Raw genomic sequence first — 23511 nt, forward strand, 5'->3', positions numbered from 1 at the left:
AGAAATTAGTAGTGGTTCCTGTTAGCTTTATGTAGCAAAGTTATTAATATTTCTGCATAAATTCTAGCAGGTGCTGTAAGACAGCTATGCACTGTACCGACTAATTTTTGTGGGGACTCACATTTCTGGTTTTTGGTTGCTGTTTGGCATGCAAATCAGCAGCAGGCAGTAACTTTAAATCCCATGTGGTAGCCACATGGTGTCAGTGGTTGAGTGGTGGCAACATTAAACTTCTTGGATGCTGGCACTGAGCAGCTCTGGCAGCTGCAGCAGTAGCAAGAAGCCCCAACAGGCTGGACCCAGAAGTGGGTTGTCTGGCCCATGAGAGGTTACGTAGTCTGGATCTGGTCCACAAATGCATTTGAGGTTGACACCCCTGGGCAGGTTTGGTTAGGTTTGTGTCCCTCACTTTTCCCATATGTATGATGGGAATAATGATTCCAACCTTCTTTGTAAAGTGCTTTAAAATTTTAAGATGAACTCTTTCAGTGGGAGAAGTAGCAACAACAGTAGTAGTAGTAGTAATTCATATTGTTCCTTTGAAATGTTCACTTAAGGTAAGCAATTTCTTAATATTTAAGATTAATTCAGTGCTTGTGAAGGATGCCAGTTAGATGCCATTTTCCAAGTGAAGTATTCTGATGTAACAGAGTAATAATGCATCATGGCCAGTGCCTGTGAATTCTTGTTATAGTGAGTCACATTTCAGGTTGAGAAAGTAGTTGAATATCTGGCTTATCCTGGGCCTTTTTGCTGATGTTGATATTTATGAATGGCTTTCTTGGTATTTGTGTTGTAGAGTTTTGTGTAATAGTAATTTTGAAAATAGACTGAGACCATGAACATGTTTACACAGGCCATTAGACAGTCAGTGGATGGCAACTACAATCCAGATTGCTGCCTTTCTTATTTTTCTCTATTGGACTCGTTCTGTGATGTTCATTTCTGATTTTCTTTTAAAATAAAATCCTCCCATGCAGTGAAAGTAACTTTAGTGGCCTTCAGAAAAGGAAAATTACTTCTGCTTTGCTCTGGTTTTCCAAGATCCAGAGCTGATCAGGAATGACTATGGCAGGAAGTGGTTATCCTGTGTTCTATCCTACCAAAGGGCATGCCCAGTGCCTCTGGAAGAAAAAGGGATAATGAAGTGGATGTGACACCTTTTCTGTCAGTATCTGGATAATATGATCATATTGGAAAGATCTTATTTACAGGGATCAGGAGCCATATGCTGCAGATACTTGGCAATTACTCAAAACTTGAGATCACTGCAAACTAGTTATGAGCAACGTTTCCTAGCAGTAGACAAGCATTGTTTGTAATAGGGACCTGATGTCAAACTGACGTGAACTTTGTTGTAATGTTATAGCTGCTATCCATTTGATTGAGGTAGCTAAAGATGTCTAATTAGACAGTATGCTGAAAACTAATCCACAGGAGGATTCTTTACCAGAAAATTAGTTCTTCTGCAGTGGAATATTACGTTGTTAAGGTTGTTCTTAACCTGTAATTTGTTAAATATAGTACAAAAATATGCGTGTATGTTTAGTTTCAAATTGAGTAATTCTCTTAAATAAAATAACTCCAGAAACTTAGATGAGATGAGGTGAAGCCAGGTTATTCAATATGTATTTTCTTATTGTGCTGAAATTTGCCTACATTTGGTTGTTGAATAGATGTTATAGAAATATTATTTTTGTTTTGTTTTTTACCACTAGTCTTGTTTGAATTCTTCTATGCGGTACATGAAGTTACTTGGCTACTTGCAATGTTATTGTCAAGGCTGATAGAACTAGAATAACTTTCCCACTATAAAAACCTATTTTATAAGCAACAGAACTCTGCCAGACATAAACCATTTCATCTGAAATTTTCTGGGCCTTGTTGCTGCTTCAGGCTGAACATTCTTGAAAACTTCTGCCAAAATTGTACAGTAGTTCCCAAGAAACAGGCCGGGAGAGAACATTCTGGCTTATTTTAGAATAATTCTGGTGACCTTTCATTTGAGTTTCTCTAACATCCCCATGCTTAGGAGTTGGGACTTTTAAATTTGTCAGGAAAAGGCCTTCAGGTCAGGTAAGTCCTTGAACTGTCCTCTTGAAAATCTGCTCAAATCTGGTCAAGTTGTAAACCTTTGAAAATGTGGAACAATGGTTTCGCTCATTCATGGCACGAGCAAAACTATTTCATGTTAACAATACACATACAGTGATGAACATATCTACAAAATTATTTTTTTTTTTTTGGATTCAGTTTTCCCTTGTTCTCCAGTTTGATTTATCTTGTTGCTCAGACTGTGTTGGCTGAAGATACAGTCCTGCAGAGTGCTGAGGACCTGAAGCCACAGATGATTAAGGTAGATCTACAAAGGGACCTGGGCGTGGTGATGCTTGGCATCACAATGGCTAGATTTTAGGTGCTTGGCTATAGAAACGGAATCCAAGGCCCTGAGTTAGGTGTTTAAGAGCCCCATGTAGTGCAGTGGGAGAGCTGAGTGCCTAGGAGTGGGATTCATCGTTGTGCTGCTCAGCATGCTAGTTGTGTGTCAAAGGTAGGCAGTGGGAAATGCTCTGCTCTGCATTGGTGAGGCTGCAGCCTGAATACTGAGGCCAGTTCTGGGTGCGACACTTCAAGAAGGTGAAGATAAACCTGGTTGAATGTAGCATTGGACTTAAGGCAGACAAGGTTCCTTGGGTGAATTTGATATCTTTTATTAGACCAACCCAAATGGTTGGAGAATAGTTATTAAGCAAGCTTTCGGGTTCAAAAACCCTTCGTCAGGCTCAGGAAGCTGCAGCAGTTCGTGTGTGCTCTTTCTGGATGGATTTAACTGATTTGGGTCAAACTGATTTATGCAATGTCTGTCCCAGACCTCTTGCTGGTTTAAGATAAACCTGAGTCCCCCAGAATCCCAGATGCTTTGCAGCTCTGGGTGGGGCTCTGCTTTCTGCTGTAGCCCAGCAAAATCCTCCCCCCCCTCACTCCCTGGCTGTAACTCTGGCAGGAACTGCAGGTACAGCAGGGTCTGCCTGGCTTCCTTCTGGTCTCCCTGCCCTGCTCAAGCAGGGATTTCTCCACCCCCCCCCCCCCCCCCCCCCCCCCCCCCGCCTAACACAGATACCTCTCAGCATTAGCTAGCATGCCACATGCTGGCTACGTCCATGCTGTGGGAGATGGGACAAAGGTAGACAGGACAGTGTTTCTTAGGGCTTTTTGGAGCTAATCAACAGGTAGTTGGTAATGTCCCTTTTCCTTTCTTGGAAAAAGTTGTTTAAGAAGAGCTTGAACTAATGAGAGCCTTTTGTCTTGCTGATGGGCTGATAAATGCTATGCAACTCCCTGCTGTGTAACTAAATGCTGTGTAAATCTCTGCCGGCTCCCTCGCTCACCCTCTCTAATCAGAGTGTCTTGCTGGGGCCTGGCCATACCCCACCTCAGCTCAGCTCTGTGGGAGGGAAGGGAGGGCTGCTCTAGCGCCCCCTCCCCCCCGGCTTCTAGCTTAAGCCACTGCAGGCATATGCCTGTATTCTTTTCAATCCAGAGGGGATATCTGTACAGTTACAAACTGATTCAGCCTAGGCAGGTTAGACTAACTTGCAAAGATTGAATCAATTCAGGCTTTTTGAATGCCTGTCTCTAGTCCATGTGGCACTGCAGACCCATCTGTGGTGCTACACACAACACACATGCAGGCATTACTTGTGCTGCAAATTTTCAGTGCCGGGTTTTTTCTGACACCACAAAATCCTGGTACCAAAAAAACCCTCAGCAGAAAAAGCAGGGTGGCGTATGTGGTGGCAGTGTGCACTACCTGAAACTGGAGCCTGTCTGGCCGGAGCCATGCTCTGGCTGGTGGCCAGGCTCCCTACTGATGGATCATCACTGCTGGAGCCCCAAGAGACCCCTAGAAACCCATGTAAGGCTGTTGGGGGCCAGCCCAGGTACTGGCCCTACCCTCCCCTACCCCACCTGGGGCTACTTGTGGCACACCAGAGTGTGCAGCACATATTGTGCTGCTTTTGTTTGTCCCTGGGGAAATGCACATGCCTGCACGTGTGTGTCTGGATCTGGCCAGAGATTTCAAATAGGACTCCATTGTGTCAAAAGCGTTCTGACTTGTTTGCATTTTTTTGAGCTCTGAAGTCAAAAAAGGAGTGAAAGAACAGAGCTGGCAGTTTCTGAAGGATGACTTGAGTCTGAGTGCCTTGGGGCTAAAAAGGTTGAGAACCCTGCACTCAGCTATTATGAGAAGGGGAGAGACATCATGTTCTCCTGTTGTTCTTGAATTAATGCATATGGAACTTGGTGTTAGCGTTTGGGCGTATTCTGAACACTCTTGCTAGTTGGGCGCCGCAGGATACTTAGATCCAGGGGGCACCTATACGCATGCCTGATGCCTGCTCTGATGCCTGCTAATTAGTACATTCCAGCAGCCTCTGTATCACGTGTATTCAGCATTCCTGTGCTTGAAAATGGCAGTCGGGGTGCTTTAATCAAAGCTCATCTAACAAGTTTTAGTTAAAGTGCTCTGCCAGCATTTTGAAGTGCAGGGCTCTGAATACATGAAATGCCATGGGTGCTTTAATTAGAGTGGTTTCCAGGAGTCACTCCAAAGCACCCCTCCTCTCTCAACCCAGAGTATGTGTAAAGAAGCCTAGGGATGCTAACCTTATGAGTTCTGACTGAGGATTGCTGCTGAGACACTTGGTCCTGCCAAGATGATGGCAGCTTTGAGTGTGAGCACAAACAGAACTTCATGTGTCTGCAGGCACCTATATTTTTAACAGTTAAGTTCCCTAGACCTTTAGATATTTCAGGGGTTTTGTACATCCTACTCTTGTACTTGGTTGATATTTAATTCTGTTTCAGGCATCTAAACCTTTTTGTGGATGCACCTAAATGAGCATAATTGAGAAGTTCCCTTTAGTTGTGATTAAGTTCTGCTGTTTATGTGAAGAAAAGAATGGGGAAGGGTAAAGATCTGGTGTCAGAGAAAGAGTTCAAAAGACTAGTCTATGCTAGGAAAGTCAGGAAATGTAACTCTTCACCACTGATAAAAATGCCTCAACCCTGTCTATACTGCTGCCTCCACAAGTCATAATAATAGTGAAGAATTGTGGGTTTCAGTGTTCTTAGCAATTTTAAGTTGTCTGGTTATATCTAAACTTATTCTTGGGAAGAAGGCCTCTTTATTAAGCACCATTAGTTGAAGGGAGGGGGAATCTTAACGTCTTGGGTGGGTGGGGGTGGTGCCTCTGGAACAAAAAAAGGATTTAAAACATTATCCACTTTTATAGCCTGAAAAATTCAAGAGGCATACTGTTTCTTTAATCATGAAGTGACAGCAATAAAACTGATTTCTTATGAGTTTCAAACCAAGAAAAGGTGATTGTCTTTCCAGCAATTAAATGAATGGCAGTTTTTTACAGCCCTGTTATCACAATCCATAAACCAGAAACTTTATACACATAAACACCTTGGGGATCAAGAAGCACATCTAAAGTTTAATATTTATAGCTCTGATTTTGGAATTAAACCATTTAAAGTTGTGTGGTTTTTAAACTGAACATCTAAATCAGCATTACTGTAGAAGAAGTTCCATCTTCTTATTTTATAGCTTAGAAGTTCCAGATAAACTTTTTCTTCTTCTGTTACTTAGCTTCTAATTATATGTCCATAAACATACAAGTAACTTAATCACATGGTCAACAAGCAATAATACTGAGCAATAAAAAGTATGACTGAATGACTAGCATTGTGTGGACAATGCAGTTGCATTACTATGGTTCTCGTTACAAAATTGGAATTTAAACATAAACGTAATTAAAGATATGGTAGTACTGACAATGTCTGGTCTTCTTATAAGGTCTCAGATTTTAAATGCCTATGCACATGTCTAAAAGCCATCCCTTCCAGTGATTCGTAAAAGTACTAATATCCGAGTAAGACATAACATGAATAAAAAGGAGAAAATACAGAATGTTGATGTTGCAGGTGGCTGTACCAGAACATTTTGACTGTGATTAACTTGCTTGTGAGCTATTTCAAAGTTTGTAGCAGCTAAAATGAGTTGAAATATCAGATTTTAAAACTATCATTTTAATGTGTTAATCTATATGTCTAAGGTTGTCCTAAGTTACACAAAACCATTAGCAGACTAGGAATTTAAAATAAAAGGTCAGCGCCCGCGCGCCCCCCCCCCTCCCCCCCCCCGCCATGCTTCGTGTTTTGACTTTTACAAAGTGGCATTTACGTATGCATCTAATGTTTTACAAACTCTACATGACAATGTTATATTTTAGAATGGTTTTAATTTTTTTTAAATAGCTGTAAAAATGGGACGTCGCTCATCAGACACAGAAGAAGAGAATCGAAGCAGAAGAAAAAAGAAGCACCGTAGGCGTTCATCTTCAAGTAGTTCCTCAGACAGCAGAACATACAGCCGTAAGAAATCGGGAAGGAAGTCCAGGTCGAATTCACGGTCTCGAGATCTCCAGGCCCGTTCACATTCTTATGAGAAAAGGTAAGTTCATGTTACATGTATCTGTACATGATGCAGCTTCACCTATGCAGCAGGGCTAAAAATATTTGAATACAGTGCATGTTCTCAGTACTTGCCACATGTTGCATGATAAACTCTTATTCTGGGCTTTCCTACCAAGATTATCTTTGGGTCTTGGATCACAGGAAAACTATATAACTTGTTTAAAACATTACTGGTGTGAATGCAGCTTTAAAAATAAAATTTATATTAAAAATAACATATTTCCTCCCGTTCCATCAGATTTTTAACTGTGAATTTGCAATCCCATTTTAGAGGTCTAATAGACTATGCACTAACATTAACAGCACAAGAAACTTCACCCAGCCAGTCATGTATTATTGTGTTTATACCTGCTGCTAAAATAAAGCCAACCATTCAAAAGTGCAATGGAGAAAGAGATATATATTAATGGAAATGATTTCTAAAATGATAGCTATGCAAGCTTGTTTTCACTATCATTCTTACTTTCTTGTTGTTGTGTGGAGGAAATCTTATAATATGTTAGTCTGCATCCTCAGGAGACAGACACTAAGCCAATATGCTTGATAACCTTTGCTTCGTTTCTTGTCCCGCCTGTCCTTTCTGATGAGGAAAAAGTACCATTGAATCGCTCCAGCAGCATCCAGAGTCTTCAGATATTTTGACTATCCCATAATCTCATCACTTTAGATGGACTTGGAACAAAGGTGCATTGATAGAGGATATTTTAGTGATGGAGGGAGGGGAAAACAAAATGAGAATAAACAACTTTTTCAGCTGCATTTGACCTAACTTAAGGTGCTGCTGATCTACCTGTATCTTGTGGAAGTAATCTATAGATTTTTGGGGGGGGCTAGCCTCATTTTGTTTCTTCTTTTTAATCACTCACAAGTAATGGTGGGCAAGTTGGCTAGTTCTATTTTTTGCTCCTGCCTAGCATCTACATAATACCCTTAGGGGACATAGTGAGATGAAATGGGCTTCGATGCCAGCACTATGCTGATGACATGCAGCTTTATGAATCTCTTTTGTCCCAGTGCAGGCACGGCTATCTCACAGATAACAGAGCTTGAGGGAGATTAGAGTTTGGATGAAGACCAGCTGACTTAAATTGAATCCAGAAAAGACCAAAGTGTTTGCTTTGAGACTCTGGCAGGCACTTCTGCCTTGCCCTCAGTTTAGGACATTTGTCCTTGACAGTTAAGATAGAATTACATGTTAGGGTCAGAAATGAATCTAATATGACCCTTAAGAATCAAAAGCAGAAGTACTACTCTTCATCTTCCATTAGCAAAAAGGATCCATTTCCCACTTACAGAGGAGGACTTGGCCATTGTAATTTACCAGTTCCTTCTTTCAGTCCGGACTACTGCAGCACTACTCATACCAGAGGCAACCTATTTTTTTAATTTTTTTTTTTTTTTAAGTAGGATGACATACTTACAATGCGTGGTTCCAGTACTCTATAACTTATATTGGCTTCATGTTACTTCTGTATCTAATTCTGTGTTCTAGTATTGATTTGCCAAGTCTTCAATGGGATAAGCTTGTGTTTATCTCAACAGTTAGATTTAGGAGTGATAGGTGCTATAGAAGATTCTAGGATGGACAGGTTGTCTCAAAGACGATGCTTTGGAGGTCTTCTGTCAGCTTATCTATAATCTATCACTTCACAGACATGAGAAGAAGTCATCTTTTCTGAAGATGGCTCAAGATACCCAAATGATGTTGGGAAGAATCCTGTCTTTGTTCTCTCTTCAGTTCACACTGCAAAACACTCACCATAGCATTCTTCAAAGAACCAAGATGGAAGGAAACTAAAATGCATGCTCAAAAGCAATCTGAATGTTACTCAAGCATAGCTTTGCCGGCTGTAACAGTCACTTGTTTAATTGTTTAGAGATTTTCAGAATGAAGTGACCTGTGTCTTTCTTGTGAGGGTTTTTTGAAATAGATAGAAACTCTTTTCTGATACTGTGCTTGTTTATGATGACCCTTATTTCATAGGTGCCATTGTAATAAAAACTAATAGATTTAGACTGTCTTTTTTAAAAATAGAATTAGGACAGAGCTGCTAATGTTGGTATTTTTTTAGACGCAGACACCGATCTAGCAGTAGTTCTTCATATGGATCAAGAAGAAAACGGAGTCGTAGTCGATCAAGAGGCAGAGGCAAATCCTACAGGTCTCAGAGATCAAGATCAAAGAGTAGAACAAGAAGGTATGATTTCCCCCCCCAACGAAAAAACGATAATCAAATTACTTTGTTTTCAGTTTTTTTAATTTGATTTTTTTTTTCACTTTCCCCCAAAGTTTTTGTTGTTGTTGTTGATGGGTTTTTTTTTTTGTTTTTTTGGGGACACATTGTCTTTGGGTGTTAGTAAATATTTGTAAGCATGTTTTAGTCGCTCATTAACGTATAGGAAGTTTTAGAAGTAAATCGTTGTTCTAGATTTCAGATGAAGATGTAGTTTTTTTTTTATAAAATATGCGTGCATATTTGGATGAATACCTAGGTGTTAGCCAATAGCTAAATACCTACTTGTTAGCCAATAACTATAATAGTTGAACTATAAAAAATAGTATGTAGAAAATTCAAAGTAGTATTTAAAGCAGTCCTAAAAGGTGGAAATAGCAAGTGACCCCAGAGTCCTTTACAATCAGGGACAGTGCTGGTGTGGGGTTGTGCACAGGGGACGTGTTGCCAGGGCAGTGCAGAGCTTGTTGCAGCAAGCAGCTTTCCTGCGTGGCCCTGTCGTGTCCTGCAAGCGCTGGGTTGCAGCCATCAGGGTGCAGAGGTCCCAGGTAAGGGCAGCAGGGTGGGAGCCCGAGCCCGCAGTGGGCAGCCCACCCCACCCCACCCTGCCTCCATCCCGCTATCTTAGAATGCTGATAGCTTGTGAAATGCAGTGTATAAAACAATTAAAAGAAACTAAACCTTGAAGATGGAAATAATGACAGCTTAAGATCAATGTTAATAAAGATCAAGATTATTTATTTGTAAATACAAATTAAAGAGATTATTTTCATTTGGGAGTGCCCTACTTAGAAATGGGTCTATTTAGAGATGGAGTCATATTTAAAGAATAAAAAAAATAGGGCTGGAAGGGATTGCAGGAGGTCATATGGTCCAAGCCCCTGCTCAAGGCAGGATTGACCTTGTCTAAACCATCCTAGACAAGTGTTTGTTAAACCTGCCCTTAAAAACTTCTAAGGATGGAGATTCCACAACCTCTGTAGGTAGTCTGTTCCAGTGGTTAGAAATAGGAAAAACTTTTTCTCTTGTATTTTCCTTGCTGCAGTTTGAGACCAAGGTAGCTGCAGAGGTCTGTAACCATTCTTCTGATAGTTACTTTCAGGTATTTGAAGACTCTTATTAGATCTCCCTGTCTTCTCTGGAAACTCCAAATCTCAGTTCTTTCAGCCTTTCCTCATAAGTCCTGTTTCCTAGATCTCTAATGATTTTCATGCAACTGTAGAATCCAGTTTCTGGTCTTTTGATTCAGTTTTTACCCTTCCCATCCCAAGAAATTAGTTTATAAACTAGTGATGATGTCTTTATATAAACTGTGTTCCTAGTAAACATATCTGGAGGAGGCTTCTCTAGTTTCCATATTTTTATGGAGTTTGCCAAACTAGATGGTGCCTTATTAATTATCAGACAAAGATATATCATCTCAAACTTTTTCTACCTTCTAAAAATCAAAGTACTAGGTCTAGTATATACTTTATCTTTGGATCATGTTCTTGGAACTGCTTGATTTGAAGGTAAAGTACATATTGCATATTTGGCTAGTCAGATTCAAAAGACAATACAGTATTAAATGACTTTAGGTTGGACTAACTGGTAACTATCTGAAAAATACCTTACACGACCACAGATGAATGACTTTGTTTCTGAGTGAGGCAAATATTGATTTTTTTTTTTAATTTTTTTTTTTTTTGTGTGTAAAGTCTCTACATACTTGTAATAAAACAGACCTAATTGCTGTTTGTTTTTCTCCCATCTAAGTTCCTCTTGAAAAGAGGTTTTGTAGGGTGTGCAGTTTTCTGCTATGAACGTTGCCAAGATTCAGTGATACCAGTGGTGGAGAATGTTGAGGCTTTTTGAGATCTGATTGTTGTAAATAGTTGTTTTTGGTAATAGCCAGTCTTAATTAAAGTTTCCCTAAATATGTTCTGAAAGTATATCTGCGGTAACTCGGCAGACATGAGTGGGTCTATCTTTTTGAAAAGAGGTATGAAAATGGTGCAGTGCGTCATCATATATAAAACAATAGATTTTTCTCCTGGTAAAAATATACTAGAAGCTTCAGTAATGTACTAGGGGTTTAGGGCTGTATTATGCAGTTTAAAATTGAAACAAAAACAAATATAATTTCATTGGAATGAGTAAAAAAAAAACCAAAACAACAATCTGCAAGGCTGTGAAATAGGGACTTCATTAGCAGAAGCACCTGATAGACACCACCGTTTCAGAACAAAGGATAGCTTGATTGGTGGAACATCAAGACAATTAAAAAGAAGAGATTGTCATTAATACCTATGGAATGAAATGTTTAGAAGGGATCAGGTAGACTATAATGAGCTGTGAGGTTAATTGATTTCTTCAGCACTGCCTGACTAGAAGGCTAGGGACAGAAGTTACACACACACCCGTTTAAGTGATCAGAAACTGGTTTAAACCTGTAACAGAACAGAGGCTTAATGCATATAAACCAGATGTACAATGGCTGAAATTGGTTTAAGATAAACCAGGCTGAATGTAGTATCAGACTTAACTGAGTTGGGTCAAACCAGTTTGTGAAACTTCTGTCCCAGACCTCTTCTTAGTTCAAATTATATCACAGTCCTTCAGCTTCCCAGCATGCTTTCCAGCCCTGGGCTGGGCTGTGCTGCCTGCTCCAGAGAGCAGGGCTGGCCCCATCCGTCTGCTCCCTAGCTGGAGCAGTGAAGGCTGGCTGACAAGGGGTTGAAACTGTGGACTACAAATACCAGAGGCACCTGGAAGCAGGGAGAAGTGATGAGCAACCCTGCAGAGTCTTGCTGCTGCAGTTTTGGACTGCAAATCCCAGAGACCTTGGGGATAGTAGGAAGAGGAAGCGAACATGCAACCCATGCTGGCTATGTGCCAGAGAGCCGTGCTCTAGTACCCCCTGGCTTCTGGCCTGAGCTACTGCAGTCATGTGGCTGCATTTCCTGAATTAAGGTAAATATGTTCACTTCCGTTTCAGTTTAAGCTTTGCATTTTAGACTAACCTGCAAAGACTGAATTGATTCAGCCTTAGGCTTTTTGACTATCTGTACTTAGCTGAAATTCTGCTGCCACTGCCAGGAATCAAAGGGGGGTGTAAGTGTACCAGTACACACCTCCCCCTTCTGCATCCTCTTCTGTCTGCAGATGGCCTGTTTCAAATCTATTACAGAATCTGTCTTTTTTAATCTCTTCAAAATCTGTATTTATCCAGAGCAGTGGTTCCCAATCTTTTTACACTGCAGACCAGCAAACCACGGACTGGAAGTGACCATGGACTGGCAAACTGCAGACCAGCATACTGCAGACTGGAAGTGACTGGCATACTGCAGACTGGCTGCCAACCCTTTCTTATACTGAGTATAAAAAGGGTCGGCTGCCAGTCTGCAGTATGCCGGTCACTTCCGGACTTCTGGTCTAGTAGCCAACACTTCGTGGCCTGGTACCAGGGCTGTTGCCTGGGGGTTGGGAACCTCTGATCTAGAGGTATCAACTGTGGTCAGTCTCTACTGAATATACTGACCTAAATCTGTTAACTGAGAACTACCAGGCACATGAAGGCTTCTGGCAACCTGCTTTCACTTCGTTAGCTATTGAGCTTCTCTATTTTTGTATTAAAATTATTATATAAAGATTAAGTGAATTTTTACTTTGGCAGCTGTGGTGGCATACATTTACATCTAGATGTTGCAGGAAAAATTTAGCAGATTCTTCTTCTATTTTATGCATATCTGCAGCATGCACATGGCCAGCCCAGCAGCTTGGAGAACAGCATCTGGCTGTTAAGTCTGTTGGGAGGGGAGGGAGGGGGATGTGGGGGAGAGATCGAGGCCCCTCCAGTGAGGGAGGCAGTGGAGCTGGGGCTGGGCATGGGACAGAGCTCCGAGTGGCTTGTCTGGGGGTGGCAGCTCTCACCTCTGCATACACCCCTGGGGGAGCCATGTGGGTGGCATGTGGGATGTGCCCCCAGATCTGTGCATGCCGCTGTGTGCTGGGGCCGGGGGCAGCACCAGACTCTTCCTTGCTAGGAGGGGGAGGGGGGACGGCTGGTCTAGGGCTGCACTCAGGGTGGGAGGTGGTGCTGGGAGTGGGACTATGCTCTCAGCACTGCTGCTGCTGCCTTCCCCGAGAGCAGCCCTAGTCTGGGCCCCCTGCAGTGGCAGCCTGCCCTTGTACTACACACAGATCTGGGGGCATGTGCTTCCCTCCCCATGGCTCCCCTTGGGGGGGGGGGGGGGCGGGTGTGCAGTGGTGGAAGCCACCCCCCCCATCAAGCCACTCCCTTCATCCCATGCCCAGCCCTACTCCCCCCCCCTCTCTCTCTCTCTCCCCCCTCTCTGCAGGGGCCTCGATCTGCCCCTTCTCCCCCAACACACTTACCAGCTAGACGCTGCCCTCCAAGCTTCTGGGCTGCATATCTCTAATCGGATCAGTATCAGCCAATATGGCTCATTAATAATCGGCCATTGGTATCAGCCAAAAAAAATCTTTATCGGTGCACCCCTATTTTGGTAAATATTTGCATTTTAATTGGTGCCTGGATGCGGTTTTTTATGGGATGGGTTAGTAGTAATTTTGTTACTTACAAACACTGGTTTGTTTTCGATGGGTTGAGTGCATTAACAATGGACTTCGATACTAACCATATAAACTGTGAACATCTTCCTAATGAGTTCAACAGCTAGGATGAATACTTGTGTGTAAATATCTGCTGGATTGGTTCTAAGTTTACAAGACATGCCTTCAAAATAAATGGAAAAGCTTAAGGTACAAATGAAAATATTTTTAGTAAGTCAGATTCTGAATTACAGGGAATATTGGATACACAACGTTTTCTAGAACTACTGGTATTATTGCAGTTATTTATAAGTCTTAAGTAACCTTAAAATACATATGGGAAGATGAATATGCTAAGCACTAGGTTATTAAAGTATTGAGGAATCCCAACTCCCACTGAAATAAAGGGAAATAAGTGACTAAATACTTCTAAAAATCTGCCTCTAAAAATGTTTTGATGGTTCTTTTGTACTTAGTTTGTTTCTAAGCTATATGGCCTATGTATAAATATGCAGTATTTATAGCACTTCAGCAGTTTTGCATGCTTGTGGATACATTACTACATGTTATCTAATTAAATTAAGGTTTTAAAAGTACATTTGTATTGCCCAAAATTGCAAATGAACTGGTGAATGTGGACCTTTCAAATTTCAACTTTAATTTTGCAATGTCCTGTGAGGTTACTCAGGTTGTTCCATTGTGATTTCGTAACATGTACTGTACTATTTTGTTACAGTTCTCATGAAGTCATTGTTAGGCTTATTTCTGGAGAGCAATTAAATTAGTTCAATTTTTTTTCTGGCAGGCCTGCAAGTATTAAATAAAATAAAATTAAATAAAGTAAAAGCATACAGCACATTGCAAAACTCTGCAAGATAATGATTCAAAACACGTGTAATTCAGTAGACCCAGTTTCCATTCAGTGGTAGGCAGCCTACTATTTACTGCTAATGGAGTTTACTCCTTTTCCTTTTGCAAAACGGGGTTGTGCTTTTGTTGCCTAAGACTTTTTAAATTTAATACCTGCTGACAGCCTGTTGGAGTCTGGATGCATCTATATGGTTTTGGTTTATTGGGTACTTTCAGTCTGATTGGAATACTCTAGAATTTTGCCTTCTAATAACATGGTAAAGATCTTGTATTGTGAGTTAGCTTTCCCCTTCAAAGTGATTATCTTAAACAGCTATTACAAATAAAGTTGTATTTCTTTTACAGTGTGCTGAAATAGTTAAATGATGAGCAAGCATTTGTAGAAGTAATGTAATATGTGGGACCATTATAACAATTTATTAAGAAATTAGAAGCTACTAACTATTAGTTGCTCCAGTCTTTATACCAGCCTGGTAACTCGTCTCTTCCCACCTGTTAATGTTATCATTTTGTAATGCACGTCTGCAATTTTTTATTACTGTTACCTTGTGATTCTGTGACTAGAAAGCTGTTGCTACAGGCTTCAATCAAGGTTTCCCTGTGTTGTTGTTATTAGGACAATTATAATGATGTTTGTATCCCAACGCTACAAAAGTCTTATTTGAAAATCTGGCTAATTCAAGGGTGTCAATCATATGGCCTGTGTACTGGATCTGACTAGCAGAACCATTCAGTCTGACCAATCAGTAGACAGCATTCAGGATCCCTGGACCCCAAGGGACATGCTGTGGGAGGCAGAGGGTGAGTGTGGTTGTGCAGATACAGACCTTGCTTGTCCTGTTGCCTATTCCTTCTGCCCCCTCCCAGCTGCCAACCAGTTTTGTTGTTTTTTGTTTTTTGTTTTTTTTTTCAAGCCCTCCCTGCCTCCCACACACACACTGCCATCTGATCCTGCCCTGTCCCTGCTCCTGGACCCCGCTACCTGGTCTGTACTGCCGCTTGCTCTTGGGCTTTTGTCACTGGCCCTGGACCCAGACCCAATGCAGTTCCTGTTTGGCCTCATGGATCTGCCCCAGAAGGAGACCCCATGGTCCAGATCCAACCCAGGCTGTAGAGTGAGTTTGACACCCTTAATTTAATGCATGTGAAATTCAGTTATGTAAGGGTTTGTAGTACTGAGGACACTGCTGAATAAGATTCCTATAAATGGAATTATAGTAGATATAAGAGACTGAGGTGATGGTTATAAATGTTTGTTAATGAGTAATACACTTATTTTAAATCTGACTTAAAAAGTAGATGCTAAATGGAATATTTTATTTATATAGCATCTTTAATATGTGAAGCACTTTTGTGGTTGATGATGTGAGTATTCTGTCCTAATGAGCTTGCAAACAACGGACACTAAATAAAAGGTGCAGAAGAAAGGCTAAAACAAAAGTAAAATAACTTAATGGTTATTTTTATGTCTAGCTAATTCCCTTTTAATGTCATAATGTGAGCAAGATTAATGAATTATAAGGACATGTGTAGTTGAATTGTGATAGAAGACTAGCTGGCTTGGAATGTGGAGGCTATTTCAATTTGAGGAGTAGCACATGAGAGAATAGTAACAATTTTGCATGCGTGGGGAGAACAGAACTGCACTAAAACACAAGAAATCTGTGCATAAGCCTACATAAATGAGCTCTTTTTTTCAATAAGAGTAAAAAATTTCTGTTCTCATCAGCCCATTATTCTTAGGGGAGTCTATGGGGAGTGTTGCTAAATAAAACATTAAATGCCACTTGTTAAATTTCTGTAGTAATAACAATAGCAGCACATATAAAAGCAAATGGTATTGGGCTTGAACAGAACCCTTGAAGACAAGCTTGTCTGTGTCCTGGCAATCAGGTGTGTAAGACTGGTGTTTAAGATGTCTCCTTTGTTGTATCCGGGTTGGAGTACTCCAGGGGCAGTTGACTCAAATCTCATACACAGGTCTGTTGTTGTGTTTTAAGTGGAATTCCCCCTCAATCTCCTTTATAGTTCGTCAGTGTTTGAAGAGGGATAGATAGGATCTATTAAGAGTCAAACCCACCTCAGCTTTAGTTCAAGTTGCTTCAGTGTGTTAGGTGATCTGATGCCAAATTTATTAAGTCAACAGATGTCTCATGAAATACACATAACTTGTCATTTGACAGCTTCATTCTTTAGAGCCTCTCCCTTTATCATTTTTTGTATCTTATATGTGTGCATCAGTCTTGGGCACTGTAGGATGGTGCATCTTTCCTTCCCATTATGTTATTCTCCATTTGGGTACTTGAAAGTGGGACAGGAAGAATTGAGGACATTGTAAAAGGAACTTAATGAATGAGAGGGGGTGGGGGATAGGAGGGGTCAGGGGGAAGAGGAGTGTGGGAGAGGTGGAGGGGGTTGGGGAAACAAGGAGCAGTGTGGCATGCCAAGTAGACTGACCAGACCCGTGTCGTGTTGGCTAAATATAGACAGTCAAAAAGCCAGAGACTGAATCAATTCTGTCTTTGCAGGTTAGTCCAAGCTGTGTAGATTGAATTGATAAGCAAGTGAACAGATGTTCAGTTTTGATTCTGGAAGTGCAGCCACATGCCTTCAGTGGCCCAGGCCAGAGGGTGGGGGGAGGGGAGAACTAGAGCATGCCTCCCTGCTCAGCTGGGACAGACAGCTTGGGCCAAGGCTAGCTCACCCACCCTGCGGGGAGCGGGTTTGCAGGTGAGGTGCAAAGCATCCTGGGAGGTTGGGGGTCTGTGAGTTAACTTGAATCTGGAGGGGATCTGGGAAGCTCAATAAACTGATTTAACTTAAAGCCATTAAGTCTGTTACTACATCTGTCCAGGTTGATCTTAAACTGGTTTTGTCATTTTGAAAGCAGTTTATGTGCACTTAACTTCTGGGTTGGGGACAGTAATAACGCACAAACTGGTATAAGTGATAAGAAACTGGTTCAGATCTGTAACATAACAGTTCAGTGCACAAAAACCACTTTCAAAATGACTGAAACTGTTTTTGTTTTTTTTCTTTCTTTTTCTTCTGTTGCCCATAATGCCAACTACTCAAGAGCAAGAGGATTCCAGAGCTCTCCTTTCCTTCATTAATCTCTTGCATTGTTTCTTCACTGCTTACTTCCCCTTCTTTCCCTTCTTTAATCTCTCCTCTGCTTTTCATTGGGAAATAAGATGGAGGAGAAGAGGAGTCATAGCCAGGAAAGGAGTCATGCAGTGCACTGGGAACTGTTCATAGGTGGTACCATAGATGGACCTGGTGGTGTTGCATGTAGAACTTCATTGGGTACCACCAGAGGATGCACTTGGGTCAGTCTTCTCTTACCTTTCCCTCACTAGGCAGCATGCTAGGAGCAGCAGCACAGGCAATGTGTATCAGAGAGTGCAAGGTGTTATGGGAATTGTAGTTCTCTAGAGTGGCAGTGGAGTTTCCTGCTACTGAGGGGGGAAGTTTCATACCATTTTTTTTTTGTCTCTGGAGCCCATGTTGGGAGGGCAGAGGAATTGTTGATTTTGGTGGCAAAAAGTGGGGTCAGTTTTCCCCCCAGCAGCAGTGAACTCTGCTGCTCTGAAAAACTGAGCATCTTGCACTATGTGACACGCATTGTCTCAACTGCTGCATTGTATAGCCAGGAAGTGCAATCTTGTTTTCCAATTTGACTTTGGAGTTGATGAGGAGATACTGCTAAAGAGCACACAGGGTACACAGACATCTGATATGGGTACTACTCTATAAAGGAATACTAGAACAAAAAATTACAGTTGAACTTGAAGAAATGAAGGATAACATCAGCATCAAGTTCAGAAAAATAACAGGATATCGGATAAGGCCTTCTTTCCTTTTTATTTATTCCTTGACTTAAACGTAACTGAAAAATGGTGGCATGACCAAAATCTGCATTAAGGGTACCTGCAGAAAGAACAGATTAAGAAAACAAGTGTTGAATAGTAGCATTATATGTAAAAGAAGCCTTTGATATGTAATGAATTGGGTGAGAACAGAGGCAGATGATGACTGGAGAGGAAGGAGTGAACACTTCAAGCTTCTTCCAAACCATCAAAGTGCCAACTGGCAGTTGTGGGTAGATGACCTTTTTAAATCACTGTATTGTAAAAACTCAATCCAGTGCAGTTCTCCAGTTACGTTTTTTAATAGTTGAGAGGGTGAGAAAAGGAGCTATGGAACCAAAAAGTTCTGTTTAAAGGATAGCTGTGCTTCTGGATAGCAGAGTTGTGAGTCAGGTTCCATATAATCCAGAAGACTTCACTTTCTCATTCTGTTTTACATATGAAACAGCAGATATGTTCAGGTTATGGCAGTAAGGGTAGAGGTACTTACCATTTTAATGCAGTGAGAATATAATCTCTCATCTTGGTTCACTGTCCGGATCCAGCCCAGGGAGTCCTATTGTCTGACCTGCAGTGCTATCTGTGGGTCTTGGACTGGACCTGCATGCTACATGCAGGTTGTGGCACAACAGACCATACCTGACATGTGCCACATGCAGGACCAGACTGGCATGCTTGCTGGATCCAGTGTGTGGGGTCATTCTAAGTCCAGTTTGGCCTGCAGACTGGCTTTGTACCCCTCATTTGGCCCCCTGAACATAAATTTGACATTCCTGCTGTAGTGATAATCAGCTATATCAGCGGTTGAATAGAGGGTGGTGTTTTGTTTTTAGTTACTGAGGCCAGAAAACTGAGAACATATTCAAGACATGTCCACAAACAAGGCCATGCCCTGGCATGGCTTATTATACTCATCAAGCATTATGGTGAATGAACAGAAAACCAATGCACCTCTAGACACTGTTCTGTTTCAGTTCTATTCACAATCCCTGTCTGTTGGGTTGGGTAGTGCTGTAACATCATCGTTTGGGAGCTTGGTTTCTTCTATGGTAGAGACACTTATTTTCAAATAGTTCTAAAACAAATGTAGTACCTGATCAGTAAATTGTGAGTTGTTCATATCTTTTTGTTATCTTTGTTACCCTTCAGAAATTTCACTGAGAGTTCCTGTTAAAGTTCCAAAAGGAAATATACTTAAAAAACTAAACAAATGATAAAAAGTGGCCCAAGCAGTCAAGTTTATATTAATGTGCTGAACAATATACCGGCCATTAACATACTCTTGTTGATCTACTGCTTGTGAAAGATAGTACATTAGAAAACCTGAGGAATGCAATCTCCTGAACCACAGAAAAAGAAGACTAGGATGTGGCTATGAAAATACAGTTTTCTTTATGCCACCCAGGCTCATCCCTTTTATCATGTGCTCTAATTCTCATTTGGGATTGGGTTTTCCAGCAGAAAATGAACTGAGCTACAAAACACATTTCACATGGGAGACTATAGGACCATCAGATGATGTCTTTCCAACCTTATGTACCTGGCCTGGCTTTGAAATGGTCAAGTAGATGTTATGGGCCATGTATCTCATATTGCTCTTTTCTTTTTCTCCTATGTTCCTTCCCACCAAATTGGAGTAATGCATGCTTTCAAATTAATGAGCAGGTCAGTAAAAGCATAGAGGGTCTAACATGTTATCTTTTATAACTTTTTCTACTTATTTTCAGTAGGCATCATATATTTATTTTTTTTTAGTCTTAATGGATTTTTCTTGCTCCATATTCAAAGAAAAGGAAATGTGTGCATATTGCAATTATTTTATTTTGGATGCATTTTAAGAGACAAGAAGTGAGACTGCCTAGTAATGCTATAAATTTTAAACTGTCCTACAGCAAGACAGTACGATGCAAATATGACTTAATAAGATCACAAACTGAATTTCAGCAAAACAACCAAGATTTACATTAAATTAGGAATTTTAAAACCGATTTAGTTTGTTTTACTGAGCATTTGCTTAATAACATTTTGCCTTCTTGCAATCTTTTTAAAGACAATAATTCGTCTGTGAAATGCAGGCATATCCGCAGTAGAAAAATTGAAAGCAACAGCTCACTTTCTGAAACCACACATATAGTGATATAAAGAAATATTTCAGCTCTAGAAAATTTAATAAATCATCCCATTTCCTAATTTGATCATATTAGATGCTGATGTGGAAGAAGCATTTCAAATACCATCTCCTCATTAATATACATCAGTCTGGGGAATAGAATGGAATACTTATGCAGAGATGTCACAGTTACTGTTTCTTAGTTTACTAAGTGGAACAGGTTGATGTGATACTGGGTGCTATTTGTCAATGTCTTGTTAAAATGGTTTGGGTCGAGTTATGGAGTCCAGAAAGACGGCGGCTGATAAATCAAAAGTGGATTGAGTGGACAGGAGGCAGTGATTGATACTGTGACAGGATATGAAGAAAGGAATCTTGATACAAGCATGCATGATATTGAATATGAGAAGGAAAATGGCCCTGGAGTATGGATATTATTCAAGGAAATGAGAATAATAATATCATCTTGAAATTATTGCTGGGTGAAGATTAGGATAGTTCTTAGAGTATTATGCTTCTCCAGGATGGAGGAACTTAAATTACATATAATTTATAAATACATGGAGTGTTATTAACATTTCTGGAGTTTTCATTACAATTGTTTCTCCATGTTAATTGCAAAATAAATGTTTTTATATACATCAGACCTTGAGATCTAAATCTTTTGAATACATGGGGCTTTAAATAGAATAAAAGGAAGTTAAACTTTATTCCTTGCTTTCATAAAATCCTAGAATTATAGAGTACTCTACTGTAATTGTGTTTAAATATGAGAGTTTGTTTTTATTGTCTGCCAAGTATTTTGGCTTCTACTGTTACTTTAAATTGAAAACTGCTGTCCTGAAAAAGTTTTCAACACAGTCAAGTTTTAGGAATCAAGACAGTTACAGATGTGTGTGTGTGTGTGTGTGTGTTTGTGTGATAGCTACACATACACTAGATGAGACTTGTATAAAATGATTAAGTTTGGTAATATTGATGTTTTTTGGACTATCAGTGTAAGAAAATGTTTTCTGCTTGTGACTTTTATATGGAAATCTTTTCAGTTCTGTTCTTCAAATTTTCCTCTCTCACTGATTTAACATTGAGAATTATGCATTCTGCTTTGAGCAGGTGGCAGTGAGACTGGTTTTTATGGAGTATTTCCGAAAATGCTCATTTGTAGCTGTGGAAATTTGGATGTGGATTGAACTTGCTATTTTATTGGCAACATAAAATAGAATTAATTGTATTTAAACCTATTCATGAAGCAGAACTCTTTAATTTTTATGAGAGAGGTTGTTGTACTCTTTGAGGGCATTGTCTCTTAATTTAGCAGAAAAATGCAACACAACAAGAGTCAAGGATTGAAAAATACTCGTGTGGACATCTCAACCCTCTAGGTGTATGTATTTACTGCATATTCAGGTTTGCAAAATATACAAGTCTTAAAGCTAGTCTTGCGTGCATTGCCTTAGTTATCTCACAAAATATAAAGTGATGATGGAATTACAGGAATTTTGCCCCCTTTTCCCTCTCCTTGGAAGAACTGTTTTTCTGTGTTCTTTACTGCTTCTGAAATAAGTATGGAGTTAGTGGGTCTCTTCCCTTTTATCTTTGTTTATTCATGAGCAATACAAGTGATATATCCCTCCTATATTTCAGTTGTTTGTCCTATGTTCTTTATAGCATTATACATTTAATTAGCACAGCGTCTTATCTCCAGTTTTAGCTTTTTTTAATAATAAAATCCACCCCAGCATTCCATTTTTTAACAATAGTAAGTGTTCATAATCTTATGGTTGAGTATTTGTCTCTTTTAAGACTGATTTTTATTTCCCTTCAGAAAAGGTTCTGAGTGATAAGTGAAGTGTGTGATCATACCAGCAGCAGAAAATTTGAATGGTGAAATACTGTTTGAATGTGAATAGAATAGTTTGAACAGGAGTGATTCTGGTCTTGCTTCTTACTTATTACACCATTCTTTTTTTTTTTCATTCACTGTCCACTGATAGTCTGGGTCATTTGTGTGTTGGTAGCAGGGATATGAAGGGTTTAGATAGTGTGAGTTTTTGTGCCTACTGTATTATTCAAGAATTGAAACAGTTTAGCATGACTGCATTACTCATGCCACTAAAATCTGTTTCACTTGCATATTTTTATGCCACGTAGCTAACAATAAACAAAACTTGAAAAGGTTTTTGAATGTGTTTTTTTTTTTTTTGAGTTTGTATTTCACCATGTTTAAAGCCAAGCTGTCTGGGTACTGCAAGTGCAACTGAACAGTCTTTGGATGGAACATAAGAACACCCCTATGGGATCTGACCAGTGATTGGGTAGACAATTGGAAAAAAGGGTCTTGATTGAAACTGATATCAAACATCTGTTTCTTCTCTTGATATTTGACCTCAAACATATTACTTTGGATTGAATATGGCATGTCCTGCAGGGTCATCTATGATGTTCTGATGGAAAAGTGTAAAATATTTTTGGTTGTGTTAGCTGTTCTTTTATAAAAAGATATCTATCTGAGAGTTGTTTTGTGATTTTAAAAAGATGTTATTCCTACTGGAGGTGGATTAGTGAGCAAAGTACAAGTGAGATTATTAAAAGTGCATTATAAATGCAACATAGTGCCAGGCTCTTTTTCACAAGGTTACTACCATCATGTATATGTCTGTATGTATGCACTCATAACTCTTAGTCTGCAAACATTTGAACTATTTGTTTTTAGTTGCATAGGTAAAACAAAGCTCTGCAAAATGCTGGTATTTCCTTCAGATGACTGCATTCTGTAGAGTATAGCTATTTGATGAGGTACCATGATGTTAAAAATTAATGGCCAAAATATTTCCAACAACATTTTTGCTGTGGAAAATAATTCTTCAGCCCAAACTACTTTAGAAATTTCATTGTAGAAGGGGGAATGCTCTTGCTGTCACTCACTTTCTCTCACTCGATAACACCATTGGCTTTCCCCCTTTCCCCCACCAAAATTAAACCTTTTTAGGTAACTTTTACTGAAAATAAAAATCAGCTACATATTTTCATTTCTTTGGACAATTTTCCTGAAAAATATACTCAACTAGTGATAAACAGTTGTAAATAAAAGGTACCTAATATAAATATCAAATTGGAGTAGTAGTCAACAAACAGTTTTAAAAATCCTAATAGCATACTACTAGGGCATTTATATTTCACATCGATAAAAACACATGTCATAAGTTTTTGATTTCATCCCAGTCAGTTAAAAATAACCCAAAATATAGATGTTCATTTTAAAAATTAACTGTTTCATGCTTTGACTGCTTTTTTGGGGTTCTGATTTTGCACAGGATATTTAGTATAG

At 39.9% G+C, this 23511-nt stretch overlaps 1 protein-coding gene across 1 annotated transcript in view; it reads left to right on the forward strand.

The window, feature by feature from the left end:
- RSRC1 (arginine and serine rich coiled-coil 1) overlaps positions 1-23511 on the forward strand; it is a 323306-nt gene that overhangs the window by 5736 nt on the left and 294059 nt on the right. The window contains exons 2-3 of the mRNA XM_006276863.4: positions 6328-6523; positions 8619-8744. Of these exons, the coding sequence (XP_006276925.1) occupies positions 6336-6523; positions 8619-8744 (314 nt within the window). The 5' untranslated portion in view covers positions 6328-6335. The remainder of the gene's footprint in view (positions 1-6327; positions 6524-8618; positions 8745-23511) is intronic.

This window comes from Alligator mississippiensis, chromosome 7, assembly GCF_030867095.1.
Source record: "Alligator mississippiensis isolate rAllMis1 chromosome 7, rAllMis1, whole genome shotgun sequence".
NCBI lineage: Eukaryota > Metazoa > Chordata > Crocodylia > Alligatoridae > Alligator > Alligator mississippiensis.